This window comes from Apis mellifera, linkage group LG2, assembly GCF_003254395.2.
Source record: "Apis mellifera strain DH4 linkage group LG2, Amel_HAv3.1, whole genome shotgun sequence".
In the NCBI taxonomy this organism is placed as follows: Eukaryota; Metazoa; Arthropoda; class Insecta; order Hymenoptera; family Apidae; genus Apis; species Apis mellifera.
This window is the reverse complement of record NC_037639.1, coordinates 3,798,385-3,822,719: the sequence shown is the minus strand read 5'-3', so window position 1 is coordinate 3,822,719 and position 24,335 is coordinate 3,798,385. Positions and strand designations below refer to the sequence as shown.

General features: G+C 31.3%; 1 protein-coding gene across 7 annotated transcripts in view; it reads right to left on the bottom strand.

Moving 5' to 3' along the window:
• nAChRa6 (nicotinic acetylcholine receptor alpha6 subunit) overlaps nucleotides 1-24,335 on the bottom strand; it is a 349,900-nt gene that overhangs the window by 26,890 nt on the left and 298,675 nt on the right. The window contains exon 9 of one of the 7 annotated variants that reach the window (XM_026446376.1): nucleotides 11,640-11,726. Within the exon in view, the coding sequence (XP_026302161.1) occupies nucleotides 11,640-11,726 (87 nt within the window). 7 annotated transcript variants of the gene reach the window in all.

Sequence of the window (24,335 nt, the reverse complement as noted above, 5' to 3'; positions counted from 1 at the left end):
ACGAGGTACACGTACAGTACACGTACATCCAACATTCAGAGATCAGAGAATCGTCTAACTCTTTTTCCCTATAGAGCTTCACCAGAACTTTCAAACCTTTGATCTACTTTTTCACGAACGATTTCCACGAGTATTGCCACTAACGAACCACCCTGCATACGATCACCATACTGGGGGAGGGGGGATGTTAAACGGAGACTTTTATCCTTTCTTTAGCCCAATCTGTCTAGAAAAATGATAAAGAGGATAGTTTCAACCTGTCATATTCGTGCACGCGTTTCCCTTAATCTTTTTCGATCGCAACGAAAATTAGAAATATCGGTTTCTAATTTTCAGAGAAAGCAAGGCGAATTCGGTGATTATGATCATTGAGGAGGAGCCACAAGACAGACTTTTGTAGCATCGATTAAATTCACTGAAAATGTGAAAATGTTACAGAAGCAATTAATTTTTTTTGAAATTGTTAGAGAAATTCATGATAATATTAATTTAATTTAGAAATGATTTTGCAAGCATGATAACTGTGATGAATTAATCTTTCGTATCATATCTAATTATATTACATTATAAAGACATTCAAATAATTCAGAATTCGAATAATCAGGCTGTTGTATAAAATTTCGTTCCTACATAGAGTTTCTATTCTTTGAGGAAAGTAAAATTGTAAAAATAAAAATCGTATCCTTAAAAATTTTAATTTTAGCCTGGAATAAAAAAAAGAAGAATTGTACATTTTAATCAAGAGAAAAAATATCACTGCCTTGTAAATCTCTCGTATTTTATACGAGAGAGGCAGTGGTTTTATTCGTAAAACTTTCTTCCGGTAGTTCGAAACAACGACATGAAAATCGTCTACCTACGTTTACCTTAATCACGGATTCTATCAATCTTTCATGGGACGCCGGACGTGGAAGTTTCCTCAGTTTCAGCGTTGCTGAATCAACAAGGGGTAGGGATCGTGCTATGACACGAGCACCTAGTGAAAAATGCAACGGGTCTCGTTGCATCGTAAGATTGCATTAAGTCCACAGTCGGGCGAAGTTATCGTGCTACAAAAGCCGTTTGTGCTCCCCCTTTGCTTCTTATTTGTGTTTTGTGTTTTCGTGCACGCATGTCTGTCCATCGTGTCAAAGGGAATTGATCAAATTTTGTGTGCCTTGTGATCGCCCGAAATTTTCGAATCGCGACACTGTTTGTACACCGTGGAATATGGAACAGTGTGTTGTAGTGTATACATTATTTTGAATCATTGTTCTGAAAAGTTTGTCAGTTTTGGAGTTGAGATAAATCTTGTGATGAATTGATCATCAAAGTTAATAGTTTAATATTAACTGGAAAGATTAATTATGGAGAGAGAGAATTATGAAGATTGTTAGTATTCTTCAAAGAATAATATTAATAGGAATATTATATTTGTTTGAAGATAAATAAAGTTTATTGCATGTGAAATGAAGAAAGCATTTGTTTGGAAATTAATATTTTGAAGAATATTCTACTTCTTTGTTTTTTTAAAGCTATTGAAATCAAGAATATTGATGTGAGAAGATCAAATTATTATTATAAAATAAAGTTTTATAGTTTTGAAATATTACATTTAATTTATAAATTTAGGGAATAGATAGATAAATTTATTTTTTGTACCATTATGATATGAAACTCTTGAAAATAATTTTATATATTCAATAATACGAATATAATAATATAAAATAAATATAAATTATGAAATACAAATTTTATTGTACACGAAAATTGTTTTTACCATTTCAAGATATCATTTTAATACAACAAAGATTGAATTTCTACACGTGAATAGATTGTTATTAAAAGAATGATTGAAAAGATGATTTAAACATCGATAAACATTATAAAACATTTATTTTAATATTATTAAATTAAAAAAAAAAATATCATTTTTCTCAATTCCTTTTAATTTGTTGAGAAAATGAAATATTAAACTCCCCAGGCTGTAATAATTTACACATCCATTAGTAGAAAGTATAAAATTTCAGTTTGCTTTTACGAAACGACAACATAATTTTATGCAAATAATACAAAATGTCTGGACAAATTACGAAATTAAGAATTATAATTATGATGAAAAATAATTTGACTAACTTATATAAAAGGGAATAGCCATGCTTTCAATTTTCAAATACCGATATCAAAGTGAAAATTATTTTATGCAACGTGTATAATGATAATTTATTAGCAATTAACAATAGTAAAATAGCACGATCAGATACAGATGCTGGATATCATGATGTATACATATCGTTATGTATTTTTTTTTTGTTGAATTATACAGGGAAGAATAATTTTCTGCTTCTAAAATTTTTTTTCCCGGCTACCTCGAAGAATTGTAAATTCAACGACTGTAAATTTACATAAATTCTAACCCGTTTACGCGCATTTTGCGTTTCATCCCTTCTAATTAATTGTATTGTGTACAACGATTCGTTTTGGTTTCTCTGCTTCTCTTATTTTCCTTGCAAAAAAAAAAGAAAAAAAGAATAAATGAAAATTACAATTAATAATGGTTGAAAATTGTTAGAAACAATAATATATTATATTATAAATTATTCTAACATTCTTAATAAAGAAATTTTAATCCAATCTATTGAACTATTTCATCCTTTTCATTAATAATACTACGTTTTCACATAATTATTTTTATAATATTATGAAAATTATCCATTTAATAAATTTATTCAATATTTTTGTAAATGAAATGTGCGAAATAATCGTATTTTTTTAAATCAATTTAGAATTTTAATAAAAACGAGTAATTATACATTTTCTAATTCCTTAAGTGACTGACTTTCCATTGATCTATACTACTTATTATACTCTCAAGTATAGGCAAATAATTAAATTATACAAATAAAACAATTATATCTTCAACGTGTTATCTAAGAGCTCCATGTTAATTGTTATTTCAATGAAACAGAAAGAACGAGATTTCTCAATTGCTTATTTAACTTAATAACAAATAAGTAACTCTGAATCTAATTTTTGTACCTCTAATTTTATTATCTCTAAAAACACTGGATTTTTTCCGATAAAAATTCTTCGAGAACAATCGGATTAAAAAAAAAATAACATTCCAAGGAACAAACGACGCATGATTATCCCCGCTCGATCGCGTCCATTCCGCGATAATTAACAATTATTTATGAGTTCCTGCATATGTCCGGCGTAAATTAACAGAGAAAATTCTAGCCGAGTGTAATCGCGATCCTCGTTAAAGCATAATTAATATCGTTTTTTCGGTGGAACGATGTTTTAAACGAACTTGTGTCGCGTTGAATCGAACGATGGATTCATACGTACGTTGCGTAACGGAAACGGAAGAGACACGGTCTTGATCACGGGGCCAATTCCCTCTTTTAATCTCCCTCTTTAATTAAACGGAAGCCATGGTTCTTTTATCTCCCGAGCGTAGTTTTTTCGTAGTAGTTGGAGAGGGGATTTTAATAACCGGCCGTTTACTTTTATCGAATTCGATATGCTCGTTAATATGGATGAGATATGCAAAAGAGATTCCCGCCCCTCCCCGATCGAACGACACAGAATGAGCGCACTTGTCAAAGTTTCGTTGTTTCGTTTGATCTTTCGCCGCCTTTCGATGCGCTTTGCGATCGTTGAAGGGAATCGTGGATTTCGAAGTGCAAGTAGCTAATTTTTCGCTACTTTTTGCATTAATTTATCATTTTATCTTGCACGTAAGTGTTAATGCAATTCGTTTGCGAGTGTTAAATAAAAATTTTCGATTCGTTTATTTAATTGAAAATATATGACTGTTCAATGGAACAATTTAACATTGTTTAACAATTTTCATCGAGAAAAAATTAATTACTGTTATTTAAAATTTAGAATAATATGATAAAAATTGATATAATCGATCAAATGATGATTTTATTCCTTTTCATTTCGAAAAATTTTCTACCTAGTTAGATGTAACCGTGGCAACAAGGGAATGAAAAGAGATAAAAAGAAAAAAAGAGAGAAGAAAAATGAAGGAAAAAGAATCGATCGTTTGGAATTTGCGGTAAAAATAACTGGATAGTAGTATCGTAGGTTTGACAGTTCAAATTACCGATGACATGGTGTACGAATTCGTTTTTCATTGTCAACACGTAGCAGATTTTTCAATCATTTTTATACACAGTATGCTTTTGTACGTAGTTTCAAGTTCAATTTTTCGTCGAGCAACACGTGAATCATTGAATATTGAAAGAGGAGTTAAACTTGAAGAGAGATTGAATTCTTTCGATATATAGAAAATATATTGAAATATCAAGAAATATAGGGAGAAAAATAAAAATTTTTAAAGAAATAAACTTAAACGAAACTTGAATTTTTTTTAGAAATAATTTTATAAATAAAAAAAAAATATATAAAAATAATATAAAAAGTGTCAAAGAATTAATATATACATAATATAATACATTTTAATCATAAATAATTTCCAATAAAAAGAAAAATATCTTTATCAAATCTTTTCATCGCTACATTATCATTTACTGAAACGATAGTTTCGATATAGATTGTACATTGTTTTCCTGACCAAAATTAATCAAACTCACAACCTAATTTGCGGCCTCAAATTCATTGTCAATGGCCAAAACATCAACATCCTCCGTCATGTTTGAAATTCATCCGCGATAAACGAATTTTAAAATCAACAAATAATTTCACGATGTATATACAGTCGTAGCCAATCAAAAATTGTGTCCAATACGCGGCGCGAAATTCGATTTGAAAACATTTCCAAAATCAACCAGAGATCAGATTCGTTATGTTCGTCGAATAAACAAGCGGATACGTGATTCTGGATTTTCGAGTGCGGAACATTGTCTCGACACAGGACAAATAATAATTAAACTGGCAAGCGTGTTCGTTTAATGCGTTTCATTAAAACACACTAGAGATTCGCGAGTATGGCGCCCGCCATTATGGAAAATTTGTGCATTGTACGCATGTACGATCGCGCGACGCTTTCAATTTGGAAGCAATTAGTAATTGTCGTCCACACTTTCCAAGATGAGCAGAAAATTGATAGTCTGTTGATGCGCCATTGGTGATACATTTAGGTTTGTCGTAATGATCGTAATGGTGAAATTGAGTAGCATAAACGTATCTTCTTATAAATAACAAATAATTATTGACAAACGAATTGTATTAACTCTAATTGAATATTTATTTATAATATTGAATTAAAAATATATTATTATAAATATTTTATATTTTGTATTGCATTACATGTTTGTTTAGAGAAAAAATAAATTATAAAAAAATATTGCTTCAAATTTTAATTAAGATTCTGAATAAAGATATTATTTGTTCTTAGATAAAAATATGTATAAATAATAATGAAATAAAATTCTTTTTTATGAAACTTTAAAAAAAGTTATTAAATTCAATATTTAAAAAAAAAATCAAAGTTTCACACGATTTTGTAAATTTCACTTCAACTATCATTTATTTTGATATATACTGTGTATCATTTATAATGCATCAAACCAAAGTATGAAGAAATCAAGAAGGAGAAGAAAATTGGACGAAATACTTTGTATTTCGCTTCATTTGGATTTTCGTGAAATTTGTACGCCTTTGAATTTCTTATTTATTTTTTTATTTTTATTTCACCGAAACACAATAAAAATGGGTTTTTTCATTTAAAAAATTCATTCGCAGCATGGTATTTATTTATATTACTTGTTGTTCCGGTTTAATTTAAGTTATTTCAACTTTATAAATTAATAAGATAAGGTTTCGATTAATTTCACGTTATGTGTAGATAATTATGCCGGAATTGTTTTAATTGTTTACGATGAGATGATAAAATATTTTGTCCAATAAAATTGAAGTTTTTCATTTGTATTGTAATTTAATTAGATTTATCATTTTGCGCAGTGAATACGTTATTATCGAATGTTAAACATGTTTAAATACATGTTTTGTGAGTATTAATTTGAACTGATGCAATTTTAAATGAAATTATTTCATGATAAGTTTATATATCAATGTATGCAATAATATTTGAAGATTAGAAATAATAATCTCGTAAATTATGGATTTATGTTATTTGTATTATTAATTAAAAAGTTTTATTGCATTTGTAAATTAATTTGAATTTTTATATCTAAGTAATTTATTAGTTAAAATTAACAGTTAAAAAATTAGTAGAAGTAATCATAAAATAATTTGTTTCGTCTCAATATTTAACATCAAAGAGATAAATAATTCTAAAATTAAAAATAAAAAACTAATAGAATATTTTGAAAATTGTTGAAGCAAAAGAAAGTTAACCTGTTCTTCTGTAACAATAAACTGAAAATGTAAACTCATTTATGACTTTCTACCATTTACGACCAAGTCTTTGAAACTTTAATTCGCAATCAGTTTGATCTTCGACTTCCGGCAAAGTTCAATTTTCCTTTGAACCGTTAAAATTTCTCAAGCAAACAGCAAAAGTTCGAGAATGGTTTGAAAAATACGTTTTCGACAAGTGCTGCAATTTGTAATATAACAGTCAACTGTTCGAAGATGAATAATTAAGGAAGAATGGAAGGAAATAGGTAAATTACGCGAAACATTCTGCGAATTTTATAATTCGTCGACCAGTTGGATTATTATTCGTCAAGTTTCACATAAACTTTTGAATTTTGCTTATTTTCTGAAATAATATTAATATTACTTTACTTTTTAATTATATTCTTTATTACACGAATTTTTCCATTCTCTATTATTTACTTATATTCCTGCATTTTCAGCTCGAAATTTATTTAAGAAATTTGCATCATATCACTCTTTCATATTAAATTTTGTCCGAATTATTTGTCCATGCAAATAAACATTTCACGAGTAACTTGAAAATCCAAAATTACTTCGTATATTCAAAAATATCCTCAAATATAGTCTCTAACTGTAATTATCCTTCGAATTCAAACAATTCGTTTTCAATTGAGAATGAACAGAAATCTGAACAAACGAATACAGTTTCGATCAATCGAACGAACGAATTTTCCCAGCAATACGACGGAGCAAAGAAAATTAGATTTTTAATAAAAATACACGCGCGACGAAACGTACGTTTACATGCCGTTTACATTTCCTTCCCGTTTAAACGCCTGCAGTTTTTCCTTTTTTTTTTAATCTCTTTTCTTCACGCTCGAACGATCATCCTGTTTCCAAAGAGTGCCGATTCGATTTTAAGGATTACCTGTTAATTGAACCGTGACCGATTTCGCGCGATTGATCAACGATAAAAACAGGGTTAGACAAGTAAAATAAAAGTGCAATTGCATGGAAATCCGCTGGTACCGTCGTACGAATTTCTCACAATCGTGATTCATCTTTGCCGGAAGTGTTCCCTCATTCTCTTCTTGTCTAGGCCTCGACCCAAAAGCTATTATACGTGGTGCTTTAGGAACTTGCGGGTCGAGCAAAGACGCGATAGAAATTGATGAAAGGAAGATTTCTTGGGTATTAGAGATAGAGGTGGAGCGTCAATTATTAGATCTATGTAATAGTGAGGTAAAAAAAGGGGGAAGATTGAAAAGGAAGGTTTTAAGGATGGGATATATATATTTAAGAAAAGTTATTCTCGAGACTATTCTCTTCTTCGTTTAAATGAATCGAAACACTTTGTAGTTTGTTATCTTATTAAAATATGCGATTTGGAGAAGAATTATTATAAACGTTATACAATTATTGTAATTACTTTGTTTGATTTGTTAATTTCGAAAGCATTGTCAGCTGTAGAACATTGAATAACTTTTCATCCAACTTGTGTTACAATTATTGACGATAAATTTGTAAAAAGAAGGGTTGGAAAAGTTGAAAATCTAGATCAATGGAAAGTCAAAGGATATTGTAAAAGTTTAATTATTAAACTTCTTGTATTAAAATATTAACAAATTTAATTACACATAATGAAACAGTCGTAGTAATTGAATTTTTATTCTTCGTATTTATTATTACCGAATATTTGATCCTTATTTGATATTTTATTTTCAAATTATGATTTTTTTATGAAAATATCTTATTAAAATATATACAATATTGTATTATCTTCTCATCTAAAATTATATCTTTTAAAATTAATGTCTTTCACTGCTGTATAATATTTGTACAAAAAAAATTAATTATAGATTCTACTGACAAAAGAATTAAAGAAATAATATATAGTGTTTTTAGTAGAAAGTACAAGAAGAGAAAGTACAAGTAGAAGAAATTCTATTCTAAGTATTTCAAGTTGAAGTAAGTTTTGTAGTGTTATCAAAGTTTTAATATTTCATCGCACATAAATGAATATTCCTTTTCCCCTGATCTCTTTACAATTATACTTCAATTATTAACAATAACATCTCTTTATATCATTCTTATCCAACTCAACGTTCTTCTAAATTAATCAAACGTAAAAGATAACTTAAGATATCACGAACAACGTAACAAAATATTCGTTATTTTAACACTCGAAATCTAAAAATCGATTTATCCAAATTTTCAAATTCAATTCAAATTGAAATAGCAACGTTTAACTTCCATCAGAGACGATGGAATATATTCCCTCGTCCTAATGAAACGATTCATTCGCGAAACAACAGACAAAAGAACAGAAAGAAAGAAGAATCGAAATATTATACAAAATCGTAAATCAGACATTTTAAATCAGCACAAGTTTCGTTCTGATCCAACGAATTTGCCCAAATTACCTAATCACATCAATCTTATCAACGTGTCTTGATGCGTATGAACGTGTATGTAAGGTGGACAGTGTGAGGATTCAACAGATCTAATCGCAAATTAGACGACAGAGACAGAAACAGAGATAGAGAGACAGACAAACGGAAAGGAGAGCGAGACAGACAGACAGATAGAAATAGCAGAAAGTTGAGAGAAAGAGTGAGAAAGAGAGAGAGAGAGGGAAGCAGAGAGAGAAGTCGAACGCGGTTTCATCGGAACTGCTCATTTGTCGTCGATCGACATCGACGGACAAACCGATCCATTCACAGACTTCTCATCATTCCAAAGACAAGAGATGGGGGTCGTAACCTGATTCTTTTTTCTTTTTTCACACCCACTCAGAGTCTCGAAATTCGAAACTTTCGAAATCCATATTTTTTTCCTCTTTTCTCTTTTCAAGAAGATTTTAACGGGAAAAATCGCAAGGAATTTCGATCTTTGGAATTCTTTGAACTCAAAGCACTCGACGGAGTCTCGAAACTCTGGAAACTCTCGGAACTCGAAACTTTTGAAACCTAAAATACATATTTTCCGTTCGTTTCTCTTCTAATCGACTAACAATTTTAACAAATTTCTAAAATTCTTCGAATCTTAGGTTTAATACCGATCAAGATGAGTGACAATAAATAACTCTGCATCTGTCGAAACACTAATAATAAATAACTAATAAGAAAATTACACCAATAAGGATAATTTAATTAAAATCTAAACAATAATTCACTTAAATCATATAATCATCTGAATTTCCACTTACTTTCGAGAAATGGAAAATTTTTAAATTTCGAAAAGTTTCGTTCCCCTACAAAAATCGTTTCCAAAAATGATCATCTCAAGAATAGAACCAAGTCTTTTCCAAAGATCTTCGCTAAGATTCCCTTGGATCGATCTTTTGGAAGGTACAGAGAAGAAGCATCGGTTCAAATTTCATCAATCCAAGCTCCGCCTCATCCTTACCTGAGAGCAGAGACAAGCTTCGTGTACACACGGCGATTACACGTCCGCCAGACATTGCCTGTAACCAACCACACTCTCTCCTTCTCTCGTTCGTTCGCCATACGATCCTCTCTCTCTCTCTCTCGTTCTCAATACTCGCACGCCCATTCAATTCGCCTTTCTTTCTTTCTTTCTTTCTTTCCGTTTACCATTCGAGCGGGAGCACGAGGAGAAGAAGAAGAAGAAGAAGAAGGAGAAGAAGAAGAAGAAGAAGAAGAAGAAGAAGAAGAGCATCCCGCGGTTTCGTTCGCGGTACATCGAGCCCGTCGCGCTCGGCGTTTTTTCATAAATGAGAAAAAGGGAGAAGAAACGTTTCCCTCCTCGTGCCACGGCTTCTTTTCGTCGATGCGCCTTCTCCTTACCGAACACGATGCGCGCCCTCTGTCGCCTCCTCGCGGATTTCACACCCTTTGTTTCTCGGCCGAGACGCGTGTTTCTGCGAATTGCTCGAGAGGGTGAGCTGGAGAACGCGCGAGATCGTTGAAAGACGATTTTTTTTCTTTTCTTTTTTCGTGGTATATTTTTTGGTTGAAATTTTTTTCTTCTGGAAGCTGGCAGAGTTTTAAGTAGATAGATAGATTCGTTCGATAGATAATAGTTAATTATTGCAGAGATAAATAGATTGACATTTTATTCTTAATAATTTATAAATATAACATTTTTCGTTATAAACAATTTTTATAAAAGAATTTATTTAGTACAATTAACTTCAAAATCAAATTTCGGGACAATTATGAAATATTTTACAATTTAATTAATAAATTTAAAATTATCAACAAGAAGGTAAACGTTAATCTACCAGCTCTAACAATTTCATCACGAAAAAAGAAATATATATATATTAAGAAATTCACAATTCAAATTATTTATTTATTTTTTTTTATCATTTCGAAGAATCATCGTATTCGTAAGGAAGACGTCGAAATATTGTGTGCTGTGCGAGATTTAATTTATCTTACCCAGCAAGGAACAACGATCGTGTACAAATAAACAACGTACAATCCCAGAGAAACAACGAGAATCTCCCCAAGATTCGTTCGTGTATCGGTAGAATTGCGCAAGAGACAATTTCCGGGACGCAAACCCCGCTGGAAGGGGTGGTTGTCTCGTTTTAAGAAAGAGGTATGTGCGACAGACAGGCGACACAACAGAAAGAATTGTCAGCTAGAGAGACGCGGACAGACGGCGAGATATAGACCACAAGGTAATTCTAAAGCAAGTGAGAGAATTTATGGGAAGTTTTCTCGAGTTTACTTAAAAATACTCCCTTCGAAATGAATTTTTCATTTCTACATCTTCATCCATCGGAATTCGTCGGCCTGCGATTTCTAATTATTTGCAATTTTATCGCATTGTAATTCGTGGCTCGATTTGGAAAGTAGCTCGAACAATAATTACTTTGCATTTCGAAAGAAAGATTTCTCAATATATAAGAAGAAACGAATAATGAACATTTTTGTAAACTAACTTTTTAAACGTTTCGATCAATTTCTCAAGTTCAAATGTGAAAATATCATTATCTAATATTGTTAATAAAGTTCTGTAGATTTTTTTATATATTTAGATATCCTCACTACTTCCTTCAATCACAATTTTTCACCTAATCAATTATTCTTTTAAACAAATTTGTTTCAAATCCAATTTAAAAAAAAAGAAAAAACTTACTCCACTTTATCACAAGACTTACGTGTTCTCTTATATAATTATATATATTATATATATTATATTATATATATTATATTATATATTATATTTAATTATATATATTATATTATATATATATTACTCTAATTCCAACGATTCCAGAATTCCAAATTGACGGAAAATCGAGAGAAACTTCCCACATTTAGCGAGATCATCAGCAAAAAGGGTGTACAGGAAAGGTGGATCGGTACCTATAAGTGGCACCGCCTCGGAGGTTCGCGTCAACACATGGTTCACCAGCAGGGAAAACACCGTCTGTGACAACAGGATGGTCACACCTGGAACATTGTACCCACATACACGCCTTCGTTTCGCCATCCTCTAACAACCGTAGGTAGACGACGTGCACCCGTGCGTGAACGGATCGATCGCGCGACTGTCAACGAGAAAACGATGCGTGCACGGATAAAAAAATAAAAAAACGTTCGCTCCTCGAATCCAGCTGGGGAGGGGATCCGCGTGAAAAGCTTCTCGAAGGGACAAAAAAAAGAGAAAAGAAAAGAAAGGAAAGGAAGGAGAGAGACGGAAAACGGAATAACGGAGTTGAAGGAGTTTAAGGATCCTTTTGTTCGAGGTCGTGCACTCGTCCCCTCTGTTCTGCGGGCAAACCATGGATTCAACCATCGTCACAGCGCTTTTCTCTTCTTTCCTCTACCTCCCCTCGACTTCCACCCTGCTCTCCTCTCTCCCTGCCTTGCCACCCTTCGGTGGCCGTCGAAAGCGTCACGATCACAAGCGAGGGACGAGGATCACGGGGCATATAATAGGAAGGAGGTGAAGGAGCGTTTCGAGGAGCGTTTCGAGAAGGAATATTTCGACGATTAAGTTCGAAGTCGAGGATAAGTTAGGTCGAGGAATCGGGTAATCGGTGATGAAGTGTAATTGGCGGAAGCGATTCGTTATTAGCAAATGATTGTCCCGTGACGAATATTGACAGGTTTCGATTTGTCTGCTGTTGGCGGCGGAGATTAATCCTCTATAACCCTGAAGCGAGGTTTCTTTTAGAAGGATTCTCAAGATGAGGTCGAAGAATGATCTGCCGCGCGAGGATCAAAAATCAAAAAGGGAATTTCAGATGATGGTTTGGATTAAATTTTCTAGCATTTCGATGGAAATACTTTAGTTGGTATTACTTATATTGTTGTAACTCTAACTGAAAAGTTGGACAAAAATTTTGATAAATTTTTATGTGTTAGAAGAGAAATATTAGTTGAGAAATATTTAAGAGGAAAGAATATAATTAATTGAAGTAACGTCTTTTTATAAGCTTTTCTAATTCTTGGCAAAAGTAAATTAAACAAATAAACAAATAATTTATAATGATTAAAATATTTTAAATTACATCTTGAAATACTTTGATGTTTCCATACATACAAATTGTATCTGAATATTTATCCAATCTTTGTACAAAACTCCTTGTATTTATTATGGCTATGCAATTGTTTTATATAAATTGATAAAAAAAATTTACTACAATCAGATAATAAGAGATATGTTTGCTAGTTTATATAAATAATCTGCTAGAAACAATCAAAACTAATCATTAACGATCAATCATCATCTAGATTTATAGAAAATAGAAATTCATAATTATTAAGTGGCACAAGCACTCACACAAATGAATAGAATTAAATTCTTTTCTATGAAACGAATTCGTAATCCGTGATAATATAAAAATGCAATTAAATTTCAATACAGTGGCGAGTGTATACATACATGATGTTATTATTATTATTATTATTATTATTAAACATTATGAGAAAATAAAATTTATACATTGGAAGAGATAATGCAAAATAGAAATAATGCGCATAACATATCTTCTATGTATGATATTAAATTAATTAAAGAGCGAAATAGAGTGACATAATATTAATTAGATATCATGTTCTATGCTACGAGTTCCATTACTAAATCAAATTCAAATACAAAAGTTTCTAATCATGCAAAGCTTTCCCCAATTAATTGCTCGCATCAAATGCAAACACACAAATAATCAATTTTTATGATAATTATAATATTTTGCCATATATATGATGAAAATTATAGTTTTCAGCAATTATATATATATTTTTGGCAAAATAAAAATGAAAAATACATAATATCTAGCAATAAAATTCAAATTCAAGTTTAAATACAAACATCTCCTCATTTATGCACACGCACATATTATATTCTCACCACTGTATGCATACTCAAAGAATTCATCATTCTACCAGCCAATCCAGAAACACAATCATTATTCATCGAATTTAAGGTTATAGAGGATATCCATCACCGTTCAACATACACCACCGCGTGTTTATAATAATTCATTTATCGTGTAATTTCTCGAAATCATCTATCGATTTTCGTTCAACAATCGTCGCGATCGTCGCAAAACCGTGGGGAAACGTCGTGCACGTCGTCTGCGCAACAAAACGAAATAAAAAAAAAAAAAAAGAAAAGAATCATCAATGGGCGCTCTAGATCTCTGAAAAAAAAGAAAAGAAAGGACAATATACAAGAAATGTTTCATGTAACTGGGTCAAATTATTCTTCTAATTGAACGAATAGACAAATTTAAACATAATTTAAACGAGTTAATGCATTATATGGTAGATGTGCAAGTGCTGCCATCTTTTCTTTTTTTAATAAAACTACACATTTTTTTGTTTTCTGTAATTCTCTATAAATACCTTTTAAAAAAGTATATACTTGAAAATTATTGAATTAAAAAAGTGGAATTGTATTAAATTAGTAAAACTTGAAAGTTAGTTCAAAATATTTCAATTTTAGCTTGTGCAAGACAAGGAACAATACTCTTATTTTCCTTGTCTTTCATATAATAAATATTACACAACATACATTATTGTAATATATTAAAACCTAAAATTAAAATACTTTTAACACATATCAAAATATTCTTTCCTCCATTTGTTTCTTTAAATATATTTATTAATACTCAAATTATTTAAATTATATTTACAATATATATCAATACATAGAATGAAAGAATGATCGAGGAAAGTGTAATATTTCAAACACATATATCATATAAATACATTGCTCAAGATAGCTCAATTTTATTCCACGAAATTTTATTCTATTTTTTAAAAATCTAGACCAATGTTACGTGAAACATTCTGTATTTCAATTATTCGAAGAGACACGAACCGTTTCGAGGGTAACTCACTCGTATCGCGATTCGACGATTAACATTGAATGAATTGCTCGTTAGATTAAACTTTAAACGGTAAACAATCGACGCGAGCAATGGAATTTTGCAAGGATCGAAAGGATCCTGGATCAGATCGCCGCCAATTTTTTTTTTGGTTCCCTTAAACGCGCCTGCATCTGAAAGCTGCCCATTTTTTTTCGTAAATTTCGTGACCAGATTCCTCTTCATACGAGTGTCGTACGGATAGATAGGTTATATACGCACCAAGGATTCGAGAAAATGGAACCTGCACTTTCCGCCTCTTTATATGGCCTCGATGATAGATCGTTAGATCGTTTTAATTATCGCGATTCTCTTGAATATATTCCTCTTTACGTCTGATCGTTGCCGACGACGTTTTGTTCATTCAGGGATGATTATCTTTTTTTGCCGGGGATGAGGTTGTCGGAGAACGAACGATTCTACGTTATTAACCCTTTTGGCGAGGGATCCCCCTTCCTCTCTTTGAGATTTCTAGTCTTTGATACGTTGATTGGGATCGTGAATTGTGATAACTCGATTTTAATCTAGGTTATGATTGGATTTGCTGCTTTTTATTCCTGCTTAAAATGTAATTTAAATGTATCTTTTTAAATATTTATTTTTAATTTTTATATATTGTATGTTACTTTTTGCAAAAAAAAAAGAATGATTTTTGAACAAGAATAATAAGAGAAAGGTAAATTTTTTTTTCTTAATTTCTTATTTATTTCTAAATTTTGGATTTATTATTTTATAATAATATTTATTTCGTGAATTTCGTAATGCTTTTTTAAAAGAAATGATTTTTCGAAGAAAATAAATTTTTTTTTGATTTTTCATCTTATCTAGATAACCGTTTTCTTAACAATTATCGAATTTTAATTCATTATGAATTATCCAAAATTTTTCAATATATTTTGATATGTGAATAATTTTGAACAACGATATGATAAATAATTATAATGATACCATACACGAATTTCAAAGTTTCTCAACAAAAGAATTTCATTTTCCAAAGTATTATTATTATTATTATTATTCCAAATTGTTATTATTCAGCCCGTATCCATTGCACATTTCGTATTTCTCTACTACGAAGTATTGCCAATACGTCACCCATTTCCCCAAACATACAACCATAACGAAAAAAGTAACATTCGATACGGATTCCTTTTCACGTATCGCTTTCAAACTCGAAATTTCCAATCTCTATTAAGAAAAAAAAAAAAAAAAGAAAAAAAACAGCCACCGTGAAAGGGTTAATATCGACATAAAGCATTCGATACCATCGGATTTCCTCGTTCCATGACAGTCGCATCCCCATATTGTCAGCTTTTCAACTCATTGACAATTCCAAAATCCTTTTTCTCCCCTATTTTCCCGTAATACGTGTGACACGGATGTCGATAGGAGCCAAGAATTGGACGTCTGCGTGCCTAAACGTATCCCGAAAAGGAAACAACAAATATCTGGTCCGAGTCGCGCGATTCTTTTTACGATATTATCGATAACTTGCTGTCGTTGCTATCCTTTTTTTTTTTTTTTTTTTTAAAAGAATACGTGCTCGATCTCTGTGACACGTATCTCTTTTCTCGATATAGACTCTCGTTCGTAAATATGAGGATGATTATTTATGCCCAATTATGGAGAAATAATTTCTGGTAAAAGATGATTGACATAAACTATAAAGGCTTTTTATTTGTTATAATTTTAAAGAATAATATTTATTGTATTTTTATTTTTATTCGATACATATTCGTCTAATTTGGTAATAAAATGTTATATTTTATTTAATATCTAGCATCGATAATTATTTAAAAATATAAAGAACTTGGTTATTATTGTTTTCGAAAAGTTATTAAATTTTTTCGTAATATTGGCCGCAATAATGACCAAAATATTGAATAAGAATTGACAAATTATTAGGAAATGATTAAAAGAATCGATAGAAATTTGAGAGAAAAATAATGAGCCGATAATTACATTGTGTTCCCCGCAATGAAAATTTTGTGATTTATACGTAATTGAACAAATTTGCAATAAATCGTACAAAGAAGAGAAATCTTTTGTAAATTTTAATCTATTTAATGAACTTATTTGTTATCGATACGAGTCGAGTCATAATTACAATAAAAATAACAATCAAAACGAGTGAATATATAGATTTATTACGATATAAACAAAAAAATTTTTTAATCTTATTATACAAGTGTGAAAATAATTCCCAAAATTTAATCTCATCTCCTCATAAATCTTTTTTATTGGCCTCATAAACTTACGAACAAGACTGTATCGATATCTTTTTTAGACGATCTCTTTTTTCGTGTCCGATTAAAAAAAAAAAAAAAAGAAAAAAGGAATAAGAGGGAAAAGAAATAAAATTTCTCCTCGTTCGTTTTTACGAGCAACCGTGCCCGTGTTCGTAATCTAGCCTTGGTACTTCTCCCTTTTTTTGTGAAAGAGGCGCGACACGTCGCGAGGGAAAAACGTGGGGGAAAAAAATTTTCTCGTTCATCTCGCGAAAACACGCGATCTTCATCTGTAGAACTTGATGGAAATGCTTTCCTCACGGGATGTTGGACTTGCATCGTCAAGGATTTAGAAAATGATTGGTGAAATACAAGGAGTACTGTTATGGTGTACGAGATTTTGTCCAATAATTTCATAGACTTTCTGGTTTCCTTTATTTTTTGGCGAAAGTAATTCGCGGAAAAATATTGTGAGAAATTTAATTTTCAAATAGTGTCTAATTGTGAAAGATAATCTTGAGAACAATTAAAAGTATCACTTTTAAATGATGATTCAAATTTTAAGAATGGATATTTTATTGGATTTGTTTTTTGCATAAATGTGATGCAATTTGAAAATAGTTAATGTTAATTTAAAATTAGAATCATTAGGAAATTGATAAATAAAAGAGAATTTAATTTAGTCTTGTAGTATTTTGATCGATTCATCTTTTAATTTATTTATGAGATTTTACTTTATAGAGTAGTATTATACAATAGTTCTTTATTTATAAAGAAATGTATCTTTACTTGTATAATGTATTAATATAATTTAGCATAAAAGTTTTTTTATATTTTTGTCTACGAATTTATTGGAGAAAACACATGTACACCTAGCATTATGTTTTACCATTATTCACCAAATATATTGTGCTCATAAAAAATGCCACTTATTTCATTTCAAATAAAATTTAGTGTGAATATATCTTTTTAAACTTCTTTATGACTATTTTACGAACTTTAATGCACACTAAAGTGAAACAAATTTTGTTTAAATAGCTCTCATCAATATCAATTCAAATTTTATTTTTTACTAAGAAAATGCCAATTACATTTAATATTTTTAATAAAATGAAAATATATAAGTTATGAAATATATCTTTCAAATCTAAAATACAATATTATAATCAGAGATTAAATATTTCACCAAATATATATTACATACCTATTAATACTGTTTTCCTTTCAAAGCAAATTAAAGACACTATAAAAATATATGATCAATTTGATCTTCTAAATAATTAAATTAAAGAATATATTCAAAAAAGAAAAAAAAAATTATTACTCTAATCATCTACAAATTTTGCAATTCATAATTGAAGGATTTAAAAGAGAAGCAAATATTCAAATATACGCGTACCTCCTTCTCCTTACATTTATATTATTTTTCAAACGTAAAAGTTAAAAATTTCCTCCCCCGTTAAACCCTCCAATCGAGAACGAAGATGAACGAGCGAAAGGATCGATGCGAAGAAGCGAGAAACTCTAATAAACAAGCTCGAAAAACAAGCTTTATTCTTCGTAAAATTCACATCGATTGGTGACACATTTCGCCCAGGCGAAAACGAGTTTCGGCGGCGAGAGCTCGTAAACGGGGCGGAACGCGTCCCCGCCTCGTTAAAACTGTCAATTTTATACCGAGGCATTCGCCCCGTCTTACCTCCTCAGCAACCCCTTCACGGGTCGCTCGTTTTCAGGGAAGGCACGTTCCATCTTTATGCACGGAGACGTGAAGGGGGGAGCAGGAGAGAAGGGGAGGTATCGCCGGATACACAGGCGTCGGCCGAGATAAAGAGAAATGGCGCGTAAACAGGAGGGAAGGAAGGAAGGAAGGAAGGAAGGAAGGAAGCAGGTAACGGAGTTAAGATGACGCACAGAGAATAGCGGGTTAGCGAGGGAACAGACAGGGAAACGGGATGAGAGAGGAAGGGGTATACTTTGAAAAGAGCGTAGAATGACAGGGGGTAAATAGATCGCGAGCTCGAGGAGGACCTCGTGGAGGAGGGGGGAAGGAATTATGATTAAATGAAAAAACGAGTGGGTCGAGGGTGGATGGAGGGAGGCGTCAGATGGTGGATAGTTTGAGGGGAGGAGGATGAGTGGGAGGGATTTGCCGAAGGGAGAAGGGATGATGATGAAATTAAAAGAAGAGGTGAGAGGGAAATGCGTGGGAGGACACGTGAGACTTGTAGCAATAGACTGGTAAACAGAAGGATGGATGGATAGAAGATTGAAATAGGATCGTAATTTGAGGAAATTATTCAAGGAGTTTTTATATACGCGTGTTTATATTATTGCTTGGAAATTTTCGAAAATATTATGGAATGAATGTGTTTTTGATTAAGGAAGTGATCGGAAGGAGTTAGTTATTGCGTGGGATTTAATTTAATGATTTTTCTCTAACGAATGATCTTTATAAATGATAGTTTCGAGAATGGAAAATCAGAGTGCTCTGTACCAATTTTCAGATCAATATACAGTAGCAATTCTAATTTTAATCTCTATTTCCTTTCTTCAACATGTTTAAAAAGACTTCTCTCTTCTCTGATAAATAAAATTAAAGGAATTATTTTTTAATAATAAAAAAAGAAAACGATAATTTATGTGTCAATTTTTATGTGTCACATAATTCTCAAAACAATTTACAATTATATTATTCTTGATATTCAAAATTCATCCTCTCAAAACTTGACAATCAATGATGCTAAAACTTCTAAAATTATTTCAAACAAGATTTCACTTTATTGTTCCGCCAAATGTCAATCTCTAAGGGAATCTTTTGCATTGCATTTGATTAAAATCCTTCTTCCTTTTCAAGACCTAACTTCTGGAAGGATTTCTGAAAATAAGGGGGGAAAGGAAGGAAGAAACGGAGAAATTAGAAGCGATCGAGGGTAAGATGAAGGAAATATGGAGGATCAGAGAGAAAGAGAAAGGGGATAGGGAGGGCTCGAGCCAATTTCATTTACCTGCTCTGGTAATTCTGGCAGGCACCGAGGCATATTGCACTAAACGTCGCTGCCGGCACGAAGAAAGACAGATACGGTCTATAAAGCTTGAATTAATGCGGCTGCGTAATTGCGGCTGGGCCTCGTAATTATTATCGTGGACGTCGTAAAGTTGAAACTTTTCGTCGTCCCGAAAACGTTTCTGCCCGCGAGCGATTTCACTCCGAGAATGAAAGATCGTCCATTGGAATCGCGACGAATATCCGAACACGATCGATGAAACGTACGAATCGTTGGAATTTCAATCGGAGGGGAAAAAAATGCTGTTTTTTTTTCTGATGGAATACATTATAGGCAGGAATTATTTTTCGGGAAGGATTTTCATGGCGATAGGATTTCGTGGAAAAGTGATTAATTGTTTTTTTTTTTAATTCTAAATGGATTTTACGTGTATCTTGTCATTTGTTTATTCTTGAATAAATTTGTATTAATTTCGACGTTGTTCAAATTTTGATTTCAATAATTTGTTTCGATGATAAAATTTTAAATTTGGAATGTAAAATTTATAGAGAACAGAAGATCATGCAAGATTAGAATAGAAATATTCTTTTATTTATTGCTGATTTATTGAATAAAATAAAATGGAAATTATTATTAGAAACTTGCAAATAGAAGATTTTCTTTTTCGAAAATTCGTTTGTTAACTTTGTGCATGATTGTTAATAATTGATTTTTGTGAAAGAAGTTTGTTGAAGCGATTATATTATTTCTGCAAAATTGAATAATTAAAATGTTGCAAAATATATATTTCATTCACGCTAATTTTATCATTATTATTAAAATGTTTTATGTTTTTAACAAGATGCTCTCTTTTCTGAAACATTTTTTTTTCTTTCAAAAAATAATTAGTTTTTACTTAAACAAATGCAAAAAAACAAAATGCTATTATTACAATAAGATTTACATAATAAATAAATTTGTAAGATTTAACTATTTATTAAACAATATTTAAAAAATTTGTACAATGAAATGCGATTTCTGGAAAAAATTTTTTATCAAGAATTCATAGATTATAGAATTTGAACGAAATAATTACGAGGGCCAGATTTCGCAAATGAAAAAAAAAAAGAAAAAAAGTATACACTCGAATTTCAATTTACTTTATCAATTTCAATCAAAAAACACGAATCAAAATGTTTCACTTGTACACTTTCGTTTATAAAATAATAAAAAAAAAAACACTTTCACGTTACACCAACCAATTACAACTTATCCGATATGTTCAAATTTTAATTCACAATCGATCATTTGAACTCGTTTATTTGTCAAACGATCTATCCCATCCCGTTTTTTTCGTTATTTTATAAAACGTGCATTGAACGAATATGAGCTATGAAATATGAATTGAAAAAATACTTTCCCATAAAAGTGTGTCGCAATATCGTGCACGATGCTCGTTATCGATATAATAAATATTTCGTATACACGAGCTTAATTCGTTTAATATTAATTAATTATATATATAATGCATACAATATACGTATATATTACACATAATATATATACGTATATTATATATCGCTCGTACGAAACATAACCAACATCAATCAACAGACATTACACGTGTATACTTAACGTAGATGTGGAAAGCATATAGTGTTACAGGCAATGTCCGAGTATTAACAGGCACTTTCAGAAAACCCAATGAGCCAGCAGCTTGCATAGACGAAACCAAGAAAATCAGAATAGATAAGTAGCGCGAGGAAGAAAGAGAGAAAGATAGAAAGATAGATAGAGAGAGAGAGATAGATAGACAAGATAATCAGCTAAAAAGAAAATGGAAGAAGAAGACTGTCGAAGAGAGATTGTTAGAAAAAGAGAGCTGTATAAAATAAAGATAAAGCTAGAAGATAGGATGGATAAAGAAAGAGGGAGAGAATGGGAAAGAGGAGTATGAAGGGGAAAGATAAGTAAGTAAGAGTGAAAGGAGGGAAGAGACGGGCATAATACAGAAATATTACGGAATATTCGATATTTCATTATCGACAATCATTATGCAGCAGCAGACCGAGAGACGAACTAAAGAGACGATAAGAAAGTAGAGAAAAGCTCGCCAGAATACACAAAAATCGATATCAGACCATCAGACACAACTTCGACACAAGAGATATTCGTTGGATATACACGTTCGTAAATATAATAATATAATGTTAATATATTCAACAGCAAGAAAAGAAAAAAAGAAACACAGCGAATCTAGATGTGTCTTCTCTCATATGCCATATAAGTGTCTCTGCATTAATAAATAATAAATAAACACTAAGTAAATAGTAATAACGAACGTAAAGAATAAAATAGTGATAATAATAAAAAAAAAAAAATTGTAATACGGCACGACGTCATGCAAAGTGAGTAGAAAGATCGTCATAATTATTTGCTGTAAGTAGTGATGCGAGTAGCTTTGAGATGGATCTAATTAAAGAGAAAGAGAAACGATCTTTTTCTACGCCGAACGTCACCGCGAATGTGAATTATGATTGTGTGTCTGCGTGTGTGTATGCGTGTGTATGCCGCGTATAAAAACGTGGATCGAGACGAGGATCGTGGAATTTAAGCGAAGTTTAGTTAAAAACGGTCTCTCTCACTCTGTTAGAATTAAAAGTTCTTCAAGGATCTTGCCAATGGACGACAGTGTGTGCTTGCTTTTGTCGGACACACGTTCAACACATTCGAGACCCGGGATCAAAAATTGAAGTGATATCGATTTTCGTTTCCAACGAAATCCAAAATGATTCTTCTTGAGAAAATATAGTTCGTGACGCGATGGAGAATGGAAAAATTCTCTTCTCAAATGGTCTTGAATGTGTTAATAGAGGGATGAGCGTTATGCTCTTCATAGAAAAATACGACATTCGAGAATTATTGTTGATTCAACGTTACAACGTTTCTGGAAACATTAACACGATAGAGAAGGCAATACGTAATGATATATCTCGATATAAGCAAAGGAGTTTCGAGTTCTAGTTTCGAATGTTATCGATCGAAGGATGTCGAGGATGTCAATGAGAGAGTGAAATAATTTAATCAATTTCTGAACTGAATATTCGCTCGAAAGTGTCCTCGCTCGTATAAAGCATCGTAAAGCATCTAACGTGAATTTGACAAAACCAGCTGTGCGCCATTTAATCGCCATCCCTTCCAATGTTTTAACGATGCGACTTTTCTATTCAGCTTAAAAATACCCCGGTTGCCAATGAATCATGTGCAACTAGCAGGAGAGCAGTTTCATGGATGAATCGAAGGCAAATTACTACATATAGTACCAGTACATTATTAATGGATTAAACTATAAAAGCTGCGCCAGTGTGTCATCATCAAAGAGTCAGAAAAAGCAGAACGAGGGTTTATCTTGATAAGGAGCATAATTTTATATCAAATTATACATATTATAATTGGAAAAAATTGTAAAAAAAATAAATTGAAAAGCTTTTTGCTAAAATGTTTCATAAAATAAAATTGTAAAAAAAAACTCTTTTTTTTTAAATATTATAACAAAAAGATGATAGTATGTATCATAGAAGAAAAATGTAAAAGATTCATTTTGTAATAATATTTATAGTATATTATGTTTGAAAAAAATTTTAGAGAACAAAAATCATTAGACAAATATTATTAGAAAGTTATAAATTGATGTCTGATATGCAAATTTAATTTTATATAATTCTTTTCTTTATGCAGACACCAAAGATTTCTTAAAAATATTGATATTATATAATATGAAGATATCAGAATGAATTTTTAACATCACAATAAAATTGAATCATTTATATAACTTTCTAAATACTGTTCAAAGCATACTGAAAAAAAAAATAAATGTTGAACATGGTTTTAAATAATTACATTCACACTGAAAATAAAAAGAAAAATTATTACTTTTAAAAAAATAAATTTACAACAGTAATTGCAACCTTGCTCATTCATTATTACACTCTTCAATTTAATATATTAATTTAATATAATTATATTCAACGTTTAAAACGAAACGAAAAAGGAATTACATCTTTAACGTTCGCATTTAAATTATCGAGAAACTAGGGAAACGTTCAAAACTTAATTTCCCAAGTTTCAAGCAACGGGCTGAACAACTAGAAAGAAAACTCTAGCTGCTCGAGAGAATAGTAATTTCGTGGAGAAGAGGATGAGGAGGAGGAGGAAGAGGAGAGGAGCTGTTGGCGTCTATCTAGCAGGAACGTGATTATAATTAACGAAGATGAGACGCGATTCTTGCATCGATTATTTCTAGCTCCCTGCTCGCCCAAGATTCGAAGCGACAACTCCTTTCTTCCGGCCGAAACAACGTCGTCTTTCTTTCCTCATTATGGAAACCTGGAAAATGGGACAAGTGCGATGAGGTATAGAGATTAAAGAGAAAAATTCAATATTTTCCCTTTTCTTTTTCTTTCTTTCTTT